The sequence below is a fragment of the Elephas maximus genome, chromosome 1, assembly GCF_024166365.1.
Source record: "Elephas maximus indicus isolate mEleMax1 chromosome 1, mEleMax1 primary haplotype, whole genome shotgun sequence".
NCBI classification, from domain to species: Eukaryota; Metazoa; Chordata; class Mammalia; order Proboscidea; family Elephantidae; genus Elephas; species Elephas maximus.
The window spans coordinates 136597599-136615978 of NC_064819.1; the positions used below are offsets into that span (position 1 = coordinate 136597599).

Genomic DNA, 18380 nt, shown 5'->3' on the forward strand with positions numbered 1-18380 from the left:
GCACAGGACCAGGCAGTATTTCGTTCTGCTGTACATAGAGTCACTATGAATCGGAATCGACTCAACAGCACCTAACAACAAGAACACACCTTGCTCGGGAAACTGTCTAAAACAATTCTCAGAAAAGATGCTTACTCAAGATTAACTTTAGAATTACACATGTCCTCCTGCAGCCATGCAAGGAGAGTCACATGATTGTTTTGAGGCCATATGTACCCAATTTAATGATTACTTTGTAACTTTTCTTTGGGAGAATGGTCTGCCTCTACGCCTCCCATCCAGGCTGCCTAAGTAAAGGTCTTGGGCCTGAAATATTCTTGATAAAGAGGCTGGGAATTGGGTTGCCTTCTCTCTCCCAGTTCCTTCTCTGTATCAGAGAAGCCTTCCCCCTGATCTCGGCACATAGTAACTTTCCCTGTCTCTTGCACGTCCTGGGCACCATACAGCACCTGGCCAACCCCATTTCTATATCTGTTCCCAGCGGGGAGGGAATGGGGTCTCTCATACTACGGCACAAGATGGGGAGCATGCCGGATTGTAAAAGCCGGCCTCAAGGAGTGGGCTGAAGGGGAAACAGGATTTGTGAGGCTGAACATGAGCACCCTCATATGGTCCATTAGCTCACTACAGTTCGCTAAGTCATCCTGATGTAAGCCTCTGGTACGTAGCCAGTATTGTCCACCACCACTATAAACCTCTGCCCTCCCACTGCAAGGCGTGGAGATCTGCTCTGATCCTGTGGCCACCCAAGACTCACCTTGTATGTGAGTCTCCCTAATAGGCTCCTTTGCTGCCACACTGGAGTTGCCGACCTCCTTCTTCGGTTTCTCGGCACCCTTCATTTTTGGAGGCAAGCTTCACATTACTGGTTCATGCCTGGGCAGTTGGTGAGCCAGCCAGGAGACTGAGGAAAAGGTGAGTGGAAGTGATGGCTGTGTGGGGAAAATCTCAGGTTGGCCAGTGGCCTCCATGTGTGTAGGTCTGGCCCATATGCTTCTCTGCAGGGGAAATCCCAGGTTAGCTAGAAACCCCCATGTGAGGAGGTCGGACCTGTATAGGTTCCTGCAAGGAAAATCCTGGGTTGGCCAGCAACCTCCTCGTGGGGAGCTCTGGCCCTTATGCATGATATGTATGGACCACCGCATGAGTACAGAGATGCCCCGAAAATGCCAAATGTCATAGCCCAGTTGTGGGCAGACATGGAGCTTCATAAGTGAGGAAAAGAAGCCTGGAGAGCAGTAGTGGCCATGGCATGTAGCCACTATTGTCCACCACCACTATAAAACATCTGCCTTCTCACTGCAGGACATGGAGATCTGCTCCTGCAGCTGCCCAGGACCAGAGGTATGGCCACTCCTTTAGGCTGTTCACCTGGCCATCTAATCCCAGCTAGAAGCTGAAGCATGCATGCAGAAGAGCTTTCCAGGAAAAGTTACAGTACAAAAAAAAGATGTGTGGCAGTAGTGCATGGCCACAACTGACATATTGAGCAGCTGCATCCACAAACAGGATGAGCAACTAGAAATGCTGTCCTGCAGATTCATAAAGATGAGGAATTCAAGAGCTAAGGGAACAACCCCCTACCCAATGCTCAAAGCCTTCCAACGATGGGACTGGAGATACTTAGAGGGGTTAAGCAGGTCCCTTGTGCTGAGAACACCCTGTAACACCCAGTGCAAAGGAAGAGTTAAAACAGCAGAGAAAAAAAGGAATAAAGAAAGTCCTTCAAGATAGCTTGTGTTAGCAGCCATCTAAGATGCATCAATTGGTCTCAACCCACCTGGAGAAAAGGAGAATGAAGAACACCAAGAACACAAGGCGATTACAAGCCCAAGAGACAGAAGGGGCCACATGAACCAGAGACTATCATCCTGAGACCAGAAGAACTAGATGGTGCCCGGCTACAACCAATGACTGCCCTGACAGGGAACACAACAGAGAACCCCTGAAGGAGCAGGAGAGCAGTGGGATGCAGACCCCAAACTCTCATAAAAAGACCAGACTTAATGGTCTGACTGAGACTAGAAGGACCCCCGTTGTCATGGCCCCTAGGCCTTCTCTTGGCCCAGGACAGGAACCATTCCCAAAGCCAACTCTTCAGACATGGACTAGACTGGACAATGGGTTGGAGAGGGATGCTGGTGAGGAGTGAGCTTCTTGGATCAGGTGGACACTTGAGGCTATGTTGGCATCTCCTGCCTGGAGGGGAAATGAGAGGGTGGAGGGGTTAGAAGCTGGCGAAACGGACATGAAAAGAGAGAGTGGAGGGAGAAAGCGGGCTGTCTCATTAGGGGGAGAGTAATTGGGAGTGTGTAGCAAGGTGTATATGGGTTTTTGTGTGAGAAGCTGACTTGATTTGTAAACTTTCACTTAAAGCACAATAAAAATTATATTAAAAAAAAGGATAGCTTGTGTTGAGTGGCCTTTAAAGGACCTTAGAGGCCCTCTCTGGAATCCTCTGATAACTGCCGCCAAGATAACGGAGGAGCAACATAGTCACGGCTGCAATAGTAAAGGGAAAGCTAAAATAGGAGGGTCCCATCTCCACGTTACCAGGCAATTGGTCTGAACCCATGCTTGCTCTTGGTATTGTGGAGGCATGACTCCACAAATGACTGTGGGCTCTGCCAACTTTGCCTAGATCTTCTGACTTTCACAAATAATTAAGACTGAGGATTAAGCCTACGTCCCTCTGTCACCAGGGAGTACCAAAGGCCTTGTTACAATTAAAGTTCGATGAGAAAATGAAAAGAATTGTATGTCTTGAGTTTTAGATACCATTGCACAGGGGACTAATCTTTGTAAAACTTGGCACCAAGATGAGGAAAACTTTTGAGTCTGAGGTCACCATCATTGTGACCTTTGCCCAAGTCTGACTATGGTTAAGTTCTGTCAGGGCTCCTACAAACCCCTATTGTATGTATTGATGATGTTGATGTATTAATGTACTCTTCTGTAAGCTTTTGCCTCCAAGTCCTGATAGAATTTGCTGCCTGTCTAAGGCTGAGTTCTCAAAACCAGTAAAGCATATAAATATAGAGAGAGAGAGATTTATATCAAGGAAATGGCTCATGAAGTTGTATAGGCTAGACTGTCCCAAGTCCATGGGTCAGGCTGGAGGCTTCTAATTCTTGTAGCCACAGGAGCCAGTGAACCCAAGATCGGCAGGTCAGACAGCAGGGTTCTTCCTCATAGACTGCGAAGATCAACAAATCCCGAGACTAGCAAGCAAGACAGCAGGTAAGCTGTTATTTCAAGCCCCAAGAACCAAAGGTCAGATGAACAAGAGCCAGCTGCAGGATCCAGAGTGAGCAAAAGCCCACAAGTCTTGCCAGAAAGTCCACTTATATATTTGCTGCAGGCCACATCCCCAGAGAAACTCCTTTTCAACTGATTGGCTACTCACAACAGATCCTATCATGGAGGTGATCACTTTATGTCAAATTTCATCATGGGGGTGATCACATCATCATACAACTACGAAACTACATCATGACTGCCAAACCACTGAGAATCATTGCCCAGCCAAGTTGACACATAACCTTAATGATTGCACTGATATTAGGGCCATTTTAGAGAGGCATACAGAAGCTATGACATGGGCTATAGCTAATAGCCTGACCATTCAATCTAGCTACTGACAACCCTCAGACTGACATATAAAGCAAACTCTTATGTGGATGACACAATTGGACAAAAAAAATCAGTTCTGCTCCTGATAAGCTTTTGTTACTTTTGTGAATGGTCACGAGAAAGGCCCCTATGCTGAGAGGGGAAAACAACCAATGAGCAGACTGCTCTTGCCAACTGATTGCAGAAGCTGAAGCATCCTCTGCTCTAAACCAAAGAGATGTGCAACTGACCACCTCTTGGATTTAAGAGAGGACGGCCCATGGAGATTCACATACCATCCTAGACTAGGCCTACACACATGTACTGCCACTGTCATCAAAAAATTCCAAACAGCATAGAAAAACTGACCTGCCTATGACACCCTGGCCAAGACTAAAACCTGCCCAGGGACAGATTCCTGAGCCAAGAGGCCAGGACATTTTCAGCAGGTAAATCATATCTGGGCCTCTTATCCTATACAGAGGCTTCCACTGGATCTTGAATGAACTCTTCACACTCTGTATCACCCCCAAGCCGTCACAGCAATTTAGCACTTCAGTGGACGTGGGAAGTAGGGTAGTGGAAGGGGAATTGTTAACATTGTCTCTTTTTCTTCCCAGATTATCTCACAATGATGGGCAGGCCCCTCAACCATGGGCTCCAATGATACAGGCTTTTGCTACAGCTAGCAATCAGACTAACTGTTGACTATGTCAACATTTGAACCAAGATGACAAGTCATCTCTCCGCACTGTTCCAGCTGATCTTTCAATAAAAAGGACACCTCGTGGACCAATGAAACGGGTAAACTGATGTACTGAAGAAACCACGTGGTAAATGAATACAGTCGACTCCACTACTCATGGAAAACAATCTTTTGAAGTATGAAAGCTGCCTATGGGGAGTGCTCCAACTTTAGAGGGAAATTTCTATGTATTAAAAATATAAATAGCATGGGGCTAGATGATTTGACTCTGAGAAGGGTAATCTTAAGACTGAGTTTGACGTTGCTCTGGACATGGAGAACTTGCAGAATATGACCAGGTTGCCCAGTGTACATTGACTAACTACACCAAGTCTGAACTAGGCTAGTCTGGCAATGGTAATACCTTGTTCAATAGTACTGAGAAAGAGAGCTTTTACGTTACTTGTACTAAAATGTATACTGTTCCCCTGAGGGAGCAGGAGATCAGTGGGATACAGACCCCAAATTCTCATAAAAAGACCAAACTTAATGGTCTGACTGAGACTAGAGGAATCCCGGAAGCCATGGTCCCCAGACCTTCTGTTGGCAGAGGACAGGAACCATCCCCGAAGACAACTCATCAGACATGAAAGGGACTGGTCAGCGGGTGGAAGAGAGACGCTGATGAAGAGTGAGATAATTATATCAGGTGGACACTTGAGATTGTGTTGGCAACTCTTGTTTGGAGGGGGGATGGGAGGATAGAGAGAGAGAGAAGCCGGCAAAATTGTCACGAAAGGAGAGACTGAAAGGGCTGACTCAAGAAGGGGAGAGCAAGTGGGAGTAGGGAGTGAGATGTATGTAAACTTATATGTGACAGACTGAATGGATTTGTAAACGTTCACTTGAAGCTTAATAAAAGTTAATAAAAAAAAAAAAAAAAAACTCACCAACAACCCCCTTGTTGCTAAATCCAGTGGACACTTCACTTTTATCTTTCTTATCCTCCTCCTCTAAAATCCCCTGATTCTCTTCCTCCTTCTCAGCCCCCCTTTCAGGGCCTCCTTCTTGAATACACCCCTTAACCATGGGGTGTGGTCCTAGAACCTCTATTCTCCTCATTCTGAACACCTCTCTGGACAGCCTCAACTATGCACATGGTTTTCTCCAGCTCTAGTCTCCCTCCTGAATTCCAGACCAGCATATGCAACTGTCTAACAAACATATGCATTTGAATGTTCCATAAATACTCTGAATCAATGTATCTAAAGTTGAACTTTTCATTTCAGTGCCCCCTCCAAAAAATCAGTTAGAACTCCTCCCCTATGTTCCCAATTTCAGTGAATCGTTTCAGGATCAATTTATTTTTCCAGACCAAAAACCTTGACTCCTCCTTCCTTCTTATTCCCAACCCCCAATATTCAATAAATCACCAAGACTAGTCAGCTGTACTTCCCATATCTTAGGAATCTGTCCACATCTCTATTCCCACTCACGCTATCCCTCCTGTAGGCGCAAAAAAAAAAAAAAATGTATACTGTTCATATAATGTGCCATGTTGGGAGAAATATGCTGTTTCTACATAAATGAATCAGGACATGTTATACATACATAAGATTGGACAAATGCATTGCTTCGATCTATTCAGTTGGCTTGGATTAAGCCGCAGCTGGGGTGGCTGGTTGGGATCTCTCCTCCAAGTAGGCCTGATGCTGGGAACCATCCTACTAGCAAGCCTCTTTAAATGCTGCCTCAAATGATGCACAGAAATAACATCCACCGGTTATGCACTAAACCACAGAATGACTCAACATTCAAAATGAGTGATGGGCACACCAGGACTTGGTACTGCTTTGCTTCTTTTTCTGGCACCCTGATGGAAGTTAGTGGGTGGCTATTGGGGGAATGGTCTACCACTATGCCTCCCATCCAGGCTGCCTAAGTAAAGGTCTTGGGCCCAGAACATTCTCTGACAAGAAGGCAGAGAATTGGGTCACCTTCTCTCTCCCAGTTCCTTCTCTTTATCAGAGAAGTCTTCCCCCGTTCTAGGCACACAGTAACTTTCTCTGTGTCTCGCACATGCCAGGCACTATACAGCACCTGGCCAACCCCACTTCTGTATGTTCCCAGCAGGGTGGGAAGGGAGTCTCTCCTACTACAACCCAAGACGAGGAGCATGCCAAATTTTAAGAGCTGGCCTCAGAAGTGGACTAAAAGTGAAACGGTTTTGTAAGACCAAACATGAGCGCCCTCATGTGGTCCACCAGTTCACCACAGTTTGCTAAATCATCCTTGTGTAAATTCCTGGGGAAAACCTCTGCCCTCCTACTGTGTGGCGGGGAGACCTCCTCTGGTCCTGCAGCTGCTCAGGATTCACCTCATATGTAAGTCTCCCTAATGAATTCTTTTGCTGTCACTCTGGAGTTGCCTGCCTCTTTGTGTGATCTCTTGGCACCCCCCATTTTAGGAGGCAAGTTTCAAGTTGCTGGTCCATGCCTGGATACTTTTAAAAAACAGTTTTAGAATTATATGCAATCTCCTACCAATCAGATATACCCTCACCAATTTTGTAACCATTACCTAAATGGCAACCAATCACTGAATTTTTACTGAAGTTCCTTGTGTTTTCTTAAAAACTCCCTGAACTGTCTCCTTCTCAGACCACTTCAGAATGCTCTAGGTCTTGTGATTCCCAATTTGCAAATTGCCCTGTCTCTCAATAAAAGCTCTTTACTTTTAATTTCAACTAGACTTTGCCATTTTGTTCTATGACAGCTGATAATCAAAAGGTTGGCAGATTGAACCCACCAGCTACTTCACAGGAGAAAGATGTGGCAGTCTGCTTCGTAAAGATTTGCAGCCTTGGAAATCCTGTGGGGCACTAGAGTGGCTAAGAGTTGGAATCAATTCGAGAGCAATGGGTTTGTTCTTTTGGTTACTTGCTGAACTATGAGAACTATTAACCTATTGGAGCCCTGGTGGCACAGTGCTTAAGAGCATGGCTGCTAACCAAAAGGTCAGTAGTTCAAATCCACCAGCTGCTCCTTGGAAATGCTATAGGGCAGTTCTACTCTGTCTTATAGGGTCGCTATGAGTCAGAATTGACTGAACAGCAACAGGTATTTATCTATTAGCCACTTGATGGTCCTATATATTGCCGATATCCACCTCACCCCAAGCCATTTTGACTTTTTTTTTCAAGAATGAACTTTTCAATTTTTATGTTCTCTGACCTAGTATTATTTTCATTTGTGACATCTGCCTTTGGTATCTAGTTTATAGAAGCCTTTCTTACCCTAGGATGATGTAAATAATCGCGTCAACATTTTTTCCTTTTTTTTTTCTGATATCAGTTTTTACATTTTAATTTTAATAAATCTATACACATCTGCAAAGGATTCAACTGTGTAGATCATAACAAATAATGGATAACATTGTAAAGAATGAGAATCCCAGAACACTTAATTGTGCTCATGAGGAATCTGTGCATAGATCGAGTTATTCGTTTAAACAGAACAAGTGGAGACTGTGTGGTTTAAAGTCAGGAAAGGTGTATGTCAGGGTTGTATTTTTTCACCATACTTATTCAATCTGTATGCTGAGAAAATAATCCAAGAAGCTGAACTATATGAAGAAGAATGGGTCATCAGGATTGGAGGAAGACTCACTAACCACCTGTGTTATGCAGATAACACAATCTTGCTTGTTGAAAGTAAAGAGGACTTGAAGCACTTACTGATGAAAATCAAAGGCTACAGCCTTTAGTATGGGTTATACCTCAATATAAGGAAAATATAAATCCTCACAACTGGACCAATAAGCAATATCATGATAAAATTTAAAAAAAAAGGTTGAAATTGTCAAGGATTTCATTTTTCTTGGCTCCACAATCAACGCTTATGGAAGCAGCAGTCAAGAAATCAAAAGAGGCACTGCACTGCGCTGAGCAAACCTGCTTCAAAAGAGCTTTTTAAAGTGTTAAAAAGTAAAGATGTCACCTTGAAGACTAAAGTGCCCCACCCAAGCTATGGTGTTTTCAATCACCCTATATGCATGTGAAAGCTAGATAATGAATAAGGAAGACCGAAGAATTGATGCCTTTGAATTGTGTTGGCGAAAAATACTGAATTATACCATGGCCTGCCAAAAGAATGAACAAATCTGTCTTGGAAAAAGTACAGCCAGAATATTCCTTAGAAGCATCTCACACACTTTGGACATGTTATCAGGAGGAATCAGTCCCTGGAGAAGGACATCATGCTTGGTAAAGTATAGGGTCACTGAAAAAGAGGAAGACCCTTAAGGAAATAGATTAACACAGTGGCTCCAACAATAGCTCCAGCATAACAATGATTATGAGGATGGCACAGGACCAGGCAGTGTTTCATTTCGTGTACATAGGGTGGTTATAAGTCAGAACCAACTTGAGGGCACCTAAGGACAATAACATACTCACCTTGCTTTAAGATGTAAAATGGGGGTCTACCTTTGCCTTTTAACTAGATAGTGCATCAGCTATTGGAAAGCTTCCTACAGAACTCCTATACCTTACATATTTCCATTGAGTACACTACAAATGATAATGTGACTGACCTCTAATGCACTACAACTTTTCTCCTATATAATTTAGACTTCTTTTCATATCAATACATACAATTTTCATATAATATAATCTTCCTGTTGAATGAAGTACTGAATCAATCTAGACAACTTTTTTGTAGTGTGATAGAATATTGTTAGTTGCCTTTCTATTCAGCTCTGATTTATAGTGACCCATGTATTAACAGAACAAACATTGCCTGGTCCTGCGTTAACTTCATTATCATTGGTATAAAATATTACCCACATGGAAAAGCACCACAATGTGTATGCTAAAACAGGAACCTGGGGAAAAGTCAGATAACTTAATCAATCTTGGAGAGCCATGCTATAGAGATGGGGGGAATGTCAACCTGAGCCACTCACATCTTCTCACCACCCAGATGTTAGTTGGCTCCCCACCCCTACCCCACCTACAAAACATCATCCTGGACTCAGGGATGGCTACTGGCCCCAGACATGACTATCCTCTGCTTCACCAAACAGATAGGCCTTGAGACTCTTCCCCTCAAACTTAACTAAAGCCTCAAAAAGGAAATATTCACTCTTCTGATTAATTACTATACAATTTAATGTTTCAAATTTCTTCCATGTAAACATTTCTAAAAATATTCTCTGATATCCTGAAAACATTCGTAGCCTCATCTTTATCTTTGTTATCTCCCTAGAACACAGCTCCTGGAGTGGGGGGAGTGGGAGAGAGAATGGCAAAACAGACATTCAACAAATGTTTCCCAGATTAAATGAATCAGATGGGAAGAGCTGGGAGGCTGGGCAGAAGGATTACAGAAGAATGAGCACCCAAACTGAGATCCTAGCTGGAGACTATGGGGAGGGGAGAAGGGAACTAAGCTGCTCTGAGTGGTTGGGGGAGGGGGGCCAGAAGCTTTACAGACAAGTCATCCCCTACTTAACATCGTTGAAGGGCTTTCCTCTGCTCTTAGCGTGTTTTGCCAGACCCTGGCCAACGTGCCTCCCTCCCTTTCCGGCTTTGTCACAGCCTGCTTAGCCTCTGTCAGGCTCCAGCCTCTGGGCTCCTTGGGCTCCCTGAGTTCTCTGCCCTGCCGCACTTCCCTTCCTCCTCACCTGGCTCACTGCTGCCTGTAACTCAGATCCACCCTAAGGTGACCTCCTCTGTACCCTTCCCTGGCCTCTCTGTCCAGGTCCAATCTCTCACATTTCAGTCTTCCAAGCATCATGACGTGTCCCGAAACATTTAACACTTGATCTCACAGGATTCTTAGCTCTATGTGACTCCCAACCAGACTGGAAGCTCCTGGAGAGCACGGCCCGCCCGTTTCTGGAGGAGACTATATCTGCAGAGGTTGGGTGACATGCTCCAGGACATTTAGCAGCGGAGGTCCCTTCACCTGCGCAGCCCTTGCTCCCCCTTAGTTCTGACAACATCTCCCCATGAGAGCCCAAGAGGGAAATGAGTTTGGCATGGGCAATCAATACGGGGACCCTGCCAGAGGGGTCTACACCTGCTGGGAGCTTCTCCCTTCCCCATTGCAGTGATACCAGCCCACGTGATGAGTACAATCTTTACTTTCGTCTTCAAAAACTATATTTGCATTTAAACGTGAATACCGTATGTGCACAGCCTTGGTGGTGCAGTGGTTAAGAGCTCAAGCTGCTAACCGAAAGTTCGGCAGTTGGAATCCACCAGCCACTCCTTGGAAACCCTATGGAGCAGTTCTACTCTGTCCTATAGGATCACTATGCCTAGGAATCAACTTGACAGCAATGGGTTTGGTTTTCTTTTGTGACAGGTGGAGGGGGGGGTGCGATTGATAGGGCTCCATTTCCTTATCTGTAAAATGGGAATGTCAATATTGCGAGTTCAAAATGCCAGAGCCAGGTGGAGTTCCCTGCCCCTGCGGGCAGGAACCAAAAAACTCAGTTGCAGCCTAGCTCACAGTAACTCTTAACCACTGTGCCAGCAGGGCTCCCGCAGGCTCTAAATCAGCTTCTATTATTATCAGCCACATTCTGGCTGGAGGATTTCACTGTATTGGATTTAGTCGGTCAGTTCGTCGTGGCTTACACGTTGCTGTGATGCTGGAAGCTATGCCACAGCATTTCAAATACCAGCAGGATCACTCATGGTGGATAGGTTCCAGTGGAGCTTCCAGACTAAAACAGGCTAGGAAGAAGGACCTGGTGATCTACTACTTCTAATAAAAAACAATTGGCAAGTAAAAACCTTATTGAATAGCAGCTGAACTGAACATTGTTTTATAAGTAATCCAGGCTTTTCTAGGCTATGCCCTTATTTTATCTCATTCCCAAACTACTTCAACCTTATTGTTAGACCCTCCTTACGGCAGCTTCTCCTTATCTCCATTACAATGAAAGCTGTTTGCTTCCTACAGTCCTTGAATTTACGCTTGTGGAAGGTTAAGAGCTTGAATCTCAAAAGGCAACCCAAGACAACCAGTTTTTAGCTTCCCAGGGTATTAATTACTTCCGAACTTTTCCTATAGGTTTTCTTAAATTTTTTTTGTTTTGTCAGGGCTGAAAAGTATTCAGTCCAGGGAATGCACAGAATTTATGGCATGTTCTTTTTTTTTTAAGTGGCATATTCTTAAGGTTCCCTATTTTGCTACCTAACTGACAAAGAGATGAACCTAAAGTTGTTTTCTACATGTAGAAGCACTGCCCTTAGAACAGAATTTGTAAGCATAAAAGGAAGACTGGTTTTTATATATTTGGTTCACACTGAAGAACTGGGGTTCAAAACTACCCAGTTTACATTATCATCCACAATCATTCATTGCCAACTGATTCTTTGTAGTTTGAGGGCCACCACTGTTAGTCCATAGCAGATTCAAACAAGAGAGGGCTCACCTATCAGATCAGCAGTAATCCAGAAGGTTGCCAATCAACTGTGGGTGAGGCTGTGGAGAAAGGCAGTATCCTACATGGCTGCTGGAGTGAAACTGTTTCAAACCCTATGGAAAGCAAGTTGTTGCTATCTAGCAAAATTATACATGCTTTTCCTCTTTGGACCAGCAATTCTCCCTCTAGGAACTTAGTCAACCTTTGCAAACTTGCAAACTGTTGACATTCGAGATATTCATTCACTGCCCCTTTGTAAAACCTCAATATGGGGAATACTGGTAACCCAAATGTCCTTCAGTAGGAATTAAACAGGATAATACATAAAAGTAAGGAAAGGGGGAAAATAATCTACATTTATAATTGCTTTTATTTGCATTAAAAAAACATCTGGAAGGGCACACAAGATAAACCTTATTTGTTGGGGAGAAGAAAATGTGCAAATTTGAAATGGAATAAAGTGGTAAAATAGGTAAGAGGGAAATTTCTATCTTTTGGGGATTTTCATCCTTGTAAATGCATTATCTGTCAAAAGTGTAAATAAACTTAAATATTAAATAGTATGTGCTACCTAAAAAAATGCTGTGTATTCCAACGTAGCAACAACCAGTATACACCACTTCGTCCATTGCTCTGTCTCATATAGTAACTGTTGACCAGTCTCCAAAAACATTCTATCCAATGCCATTCCATTCAAAATGTGCCCGAAGCCCCAGGAGACTACCTCAGGTGACTGTGGTCCACAGACAGTCTCTTCCCTGGAAACTGAGACCAACCCCCAACAGACCACCTCACCTGACCTGAGCCCGCCCCCCCAATCTGTAAGTCTTGAGCCCTGGTAACCAAGAATTGTCCCATGAGAAGCCATAAAACCTTTTCCCTACCTAGGAAAACAAATCTGCAAGGCAGGTCAAACTTTGTAAATAACTGTGGCCTCTTAACACAGGGAGGTGGGCCAAGTTTCCCTCATAAAACTCCAAAATAGAAGAAAATTTATCTGTGTCTCACTCCTCAAGATCAGGCCTCCAATTGTCTTAAAAATCTTCATTTCCTGAGGATGTGGAAAAGGTGAGACAGACCTGAAGGTATGCTTTTTCCTCCAAAATCTTGGGCAGGCACCAAGCTGAATGGCCCAGGATCTTCAGGCCAAAGGTGCTGGCACAATTCTCAAGCCCAGTGGGTAAAAATGCCAACTGAACACATGCCTGGTCTCTTGTTCTCCACTTCAAAGAACTGCAGTAAGGTGCAAATGGGCCTTTGTCTTGCCAGTGACCCAAAGGCAGTAAGATGTCTAAAAACTTCAGAAAACTGCACATGACCTGCACTGCCAGGGAGCAGGAAAATAATGTCCTTTACAAAGGACTTCCATGGCTTTTGCTCACTGAGTTTTCAGTGAGGACCTCAGAGGACAGGGTTGGAGGCTGGAGCAGAAATTCAATGGAGTGATATCCTCAGGCCTGAATGTAGCTAATAAATAACAATTGTCAATGCTGATTGAGGAAGAATCTAGGCTCCAGCCCCACATGTGTGGGCCAGGCATTGATGCACTGGACAAATATTTATGGAATGCCCATCGTGTGTCAGACATGGTCCTAAAAGTTTTACATCCAAAAAAACCAAACCCATTACCATCAAGTTGGTTCCAACTCACAGCGAGCCTGTAGGACAGAATAGAACTGCCCCATAGTATTTCCAAGAAGTGGCTGGCGGATTCAAACTGCCGACCTTTTGATTAGCAGCCAAAGGCTTAATTAACCACTGTGCCACCAGAGCTCCAAGAGCTTTTTTCATAGGCTAATTTCATTTAATCCCCACCCCATGAAATAGGTGTTATTATCCCTATATCACAGATAAGCAGCCCTAGTAGCATAATGGTTAAGTGCTTAGCTACTAACCCGAAAGGCTGGTGGTTGGGACCCACCAGCTTCTTTGTGGGAGAAAAGACCTGGCAATCTGCCCTCTGAAAGATTAAAGCCTATGAAATCCTATGGGGTAGTTCTACTGTCCTATAGGATCACCTACGAATCGGAATCGACTTGAGAGCACACGGCGGCAGCAACATATCAGAGATGGGAACTCAGACACAGAGGGTCACATGCTCAACGTTTCACAGGTAGTAAGTCAGGGTTCAAAACCAGGCACTATGGCTGGTTTAAAACACTACGCTTAACCACTCTATGCTATACCATATTATCTCTTTTATTAAAGAAAAATTAGCATCTCTGCCTTGCTGGAGTTTATATCCTAGTGGAAGGGAGGGAAATGAGCAGATCAACACTGATATCAGGTTCATAAACCCCATAAAAAAAATAATAGATTAAGTAGAGAATGTGGAGGGCGAACTTCTCTAGAGGTGTGCAGAGTACCTGAGTGGAAGGAGCCAAAATATTTGAAAATCTGAGGCAGAAAAACAGCGGAAACCAAATCCCAGAAGTGGTAACAAGCTTGGTGTTTGAGGAGCAGCAAAGGTATAAGGTGCTTGAGCAGAGATGAAAGCAGAGAGCAAAAGGGTATAGTCCCTATTGACAGAGGTCAGATTACATAGGACTTTAAGATGTACAGAAAGTTACGGAGAGTTTTGAGGTCCCTTTGGGAGGAGAGGTACTATGATTTACATTTCCAAATTCTAGTATGGCTGCTGAATGAAGAACAGACACAGCAAACCAGAAATCAAGGTTCTTCCAGTAAGTACAGGCAAGAGATGGGGCTAGACTAGGTGCAGGTATAGCAAGTTTCAGATTCTAGGTATCCTGAAGGTCAAACTAACTGGACTTGCTGATAGATTTCAAGTGAGGGGTGAGGAATTAAGAATCCTAGTTTTGGGCCTGGGCCATAGGCCAAAATGATGGTGGCATTCCATTTATCTTCCAAGCAGTTTTTTGATGGATATGCTAGATTTGTCTTCTGCAGAAAACTGGGCTCATCAGGTTAGTTTTCTCTCCCATGACTATGACTGGGCAATCTCTCCAAGAAATATTTAACACTGATGTTACTGTATGTGAGGCCTTTTCTAAATGCCTTACATATATTAACAGCTAACCTCAGCCTCCCTATGGGTCAGATGCTGTAGCTTCCTTAGAAACTGGTAAAACTGAGGAGTTAAATAATTTGCCTAAGGTCACAGAGCCAGAAAGCTGCCTAAATTGGATTCAGTCTGAGTTGTAAACTACCGAACTCTATCAAGCAGGGACCGATTACCCAATAAGCAAGGTATGCATGGCCTTACTTGTGCTTACTAATCTGTAGTGCACAATTTCACCTGTTTTTCACCATTAAACCCATGTGAAATTGTGCATTACAGATTAGTAAGTAAACACAAGCCTGTGGGTACACTTTGCTTCCTGGTTAATCCACCGCTGCCAAGTATCTGTTGGGGAAAATAGCCATAGTTCCCTTCTGATGGCTCCTCAGTCATCTCAAGTGAGGCCAGCCTATGGCAATGCCTTCACCTACCCGCAGCTCAGTTTCCTTTTGGGGACCAAAAGCAACAATTCCATAGGATTGGCTGAGGATCCCAGGGACCGTTCCAATGGGTCTGTGAGGGTCTCCCGTTTTCATCTACTTATCTGTGCAAAGCTTAATTTTCTTCATATACTCCAACCCCAAAGCAACATTCCACAACAGATTAAAAATTCAGACACTGAGAATCCAGCTGCCTTCTGTTAAGAGATTTACAACAATATAAGCAATGCTACATTTAGTGGTAAGTAGACGGGACTGCGTTTTTGTTTTAGTCTTGTTTTAGAGAAATTTGTTTTCCATCTTATATTAACCTGAAATAGGCTTATATTTTTTAACTCACCCCAGATGAGTTCCAGACAATGACAGTTCCCCTAGGTTGGCTGCTCTTTGGTTCAGAGCTGCATCTCAGGGATCCACCCCCTTTAAGTCCCTTTTTGAACTTGACCAACTGTACCCTTGGCCCTCTTTCCAGCTCTGAAAGTTTCGGTTACAGGGTTACAGGGTCCTACTCAAGGGCCACTGCCACCTTGGCTCTGCCTTCAGTGTTACCTAAGGTATTACCTCCGATCCATCAATCACAATGTCAAGAAATTATTTATTTAGGTCTTTAATTAGCAACCTTGAGAAACAAGTATTCACCTCAGGATTCAGAGGCAAAAACAGAGGCCGAAAAAACATTGTTTTCCTCCAGCTTGTCAGGCTGCAGCGGAGTTTAAACCAAGTCAGGCCCACTGCAGCTCCAGCCACAAAATACATCCTTGTCGTGGTCACACTGGCTAGGAACTGGCTTCACTGAATCCAAGATCTAGTCCCAAGGCATTCATGGCTTCCTCAAGTCTCTGCATCCCTGCACCAGAGAGAGTAACAGTGGGGTGAGCACGAAAGGAGAGGGGAAGAGTCCCCACCCTTCTCAGTATCTTTCAGGGTATATTTCTAGAGCTTTCAAGCCAGATTTTGCTATGGGATCCTCAGGAACTTCAGGTCACTGGGCCATTCCAACATGCTCCAAAAAGCTAGGGAACGACTGTGCCCTACAGAACCAGTCCCGGGATGCCTCCCATGGCAGTCACATCCTTGGTTCCTCGGAGCGAATGTACGGCACCCTGGGGCCCAGAGTCACAAAGGAGTCTCAGGGACTCCCTGGTGATTCCTGAGGCACAGGTGGGAGGGGAGGGGAAGGAAGGCCAGAGGAGACCAGTGAGAGAGTGACGCTGTCGCCAACGCCCCTGCCCTAGTCCCGGAACACCTCGACACCAAGTCTCTCACCTCGCTCTTGTCGCTGGCGGTGCCACTCGGCCAAAGACTGCAACATCCACTTGGCCCGTAACTTGTACACGTAGGAGCCGTAAACCACAACCTCAGTGAAGTTCGAGGATTCCAGAACCTTCAGCTCCAGCATAGTCTTGCTCACTTGCTCGAGGTACGGGATTCGAGATCCATTTGGGCCTGTTCGGGAAGGGTAGGTAGAGATCAGCATTTGATGCCAGGACCGAGACCCAGTATCCGGGCCAGGACTGGGCTCACTCACCAAATATAGCTGCCAGCAACTGCGTGGGGACCTGGAACACCTCGGGATCCTTCAAATCTCCGGGAGGTTTCACCCACGGTGGGATATCTTCCCGTTTCTGAATCGTCCCCATCTTGAGTTCCTCAAACACCAACACACCCCGGCGGAGGCTGGACCTAACTGCACTGGCTGGTGCGCCGCTTGCGGAAAGTCTAGCACCTGGGGGCCCCGCCCACCGGCTGGCCGCGCCCCCAGCCTGGCCCCGCCCCCGGACGCGGTCGTCCGGGAGTCCAATCCCAGGCTCCCCGCCCTGGGCCAGCTCTGCCCGGCCTTGATCCGGCTCCTTGCTCCTTGGGAGTCCCTGCCCCCGGGCACAGGCGGGCCCAGTTGTCTCGGAGTTTACCGAGAGTTTCATCTGCATTGGCACATTTCTTGCCCAGGAGAATCCCTTGGGGGTGGGTGGAGCAGAGGTACTGTCTACTCTTCCGATGAGAACAACTGGTTGTGAGCCAGAACTCCGAAGAAGGGCGGGAAACCGGGTTTGAAGCTGCGAGAACCACCCAGGAGCTGCGGGATCCAGTTCCAAAGGAGGGTTTCTTTCCCCTCGATCCAAGGGGACAAAAGCCCAGGCTTCGCTTCTCGGACGACCTCTGCAAGTCCGCCATTTAACAAAGAGGAAACCGAGATTCGGAAATTCATCATTTTGCTTTAAGGCACTAACTGGAGGCTCTAAAGTCCTCCGGGATTCATGATCCTAGAAGGCTCTGGATCTGGAACTTTTGAATCCACCCTAATTTCTAGGTTCACTTGTGCCTGACCTGGACACTTCGGCCCAAACCGCATGGTCTGGGCTTCTGGCTCGCCTCTAAGGAAACATGGTTTATTCATTTTTAAACATATTGCTTGAAGTGATGCACTGAGTTCACCAGATGAGGGTGTGATTTCAAAGTCTTAAGGCTTTACAGATGCTGATGAAGCTTTTCCCAACACCCATGTCCTGGTCACAATAAATACCACTCAGCTGGCTATCACGACTGTGTGAGGTGGACCAGTTCACAATTAGTCAAAAACTATTGGTTCTTTTGCAATCACCAGTTAATCAGTTTGGAAAGTGATTATCAATGGCAAAAACTGTCAGTTGAAAAGTTGTTGAGGAACCATGATCACAAGGTTTGGGAGTCTTCACCTCACAGGTTATGATTAAAAAAAAGAAAATGTTCCTTTGCAATAGAGACTTGGAGGACTATCTTAACCAAAGACCAAAATTAGCATCACCAATAAAGAAAAAAAGAACTACCGGTTTGTCAATGTCGTGAAAACAAAAATGGGAGGACTATTTTATCAGTAGACTAATGAGACAAATGTACGTGATTCAAATAAACCTGAGAACATTTCAGGACAATGAAGAAATTTCTGATATGGGCTATATTATGAAATAGTATTTTATTAATGTTTAGAAACTTCTAGAGTGTATAATTCTAATACTCTAGTATTCTAGAAAGTACAATTATGTGCGAGAATGTCCATGTTCTCAGGAGAAACATGCTGAAGTATGTAGGGTGAAGTGTCATGATATCTGCAACTTACAATTAGTTCAGTCCTAACCCCCCAAAAAGCAGCTTATGTGTATCTGTATGTCTGTATATATACATACATAAAATAAACTCATTGCTG

At 44.8% G+C, this 18380-nt stretch overlaps 1 protein-coding gene across 1 annotated transcript; it reads right to left on the reverse strand.

The window, feature by feature from the left end:
* Positions 1–15808: 15808 nt before the first annotated feature.
* On the reverse strand, positions 15809–17795 carry DPPA5 (developmental pluripotency associated 5). Its single transcript, XM_049895585.1, has 3 exons — positions 16728–17795; positions 16466–16645; positions 15809–16046 (listed from the first exon to the last, which is right to left on the reverse strand). Exons 1-3 carry the CDS (start codon positions 17125–17127, stop codon positions 15976–15978), a joined length of 651 nt encoding a protein of 216 aa, XP_049751542.1. The 5' UTR covers positions 17128–17795; the 3' UTR covers positions 15809–15975.
* Positions 17796–18380: the final 585 nt, after the last annotated feature.

Bases quoted from the DNA above. Each gene is read 5' to 3' on its own strand.
- DPPA5 (XM_049895585.1), bottom strand. From the start codon at position 17,127: ATGCAGATGAAACTCTCGGTAAACTCCGAGACAACTGGGCCCGCCTGT. The intron at 16,646-16,727 runs GTGAGTGAGCCC...CTTCCCGAACAG, and splicing joins GTTGCTGGCAGCTATATTTG to GCCCAAATGGATCTCGAATC. The intron at 16,047-16,465 runs GTGAGAGACTTG...TCTCTGGTGCAG, and splicing joins CCGCCAGCGACAAGAGCGAG to GGATGCAGAGACTTGAGGAA.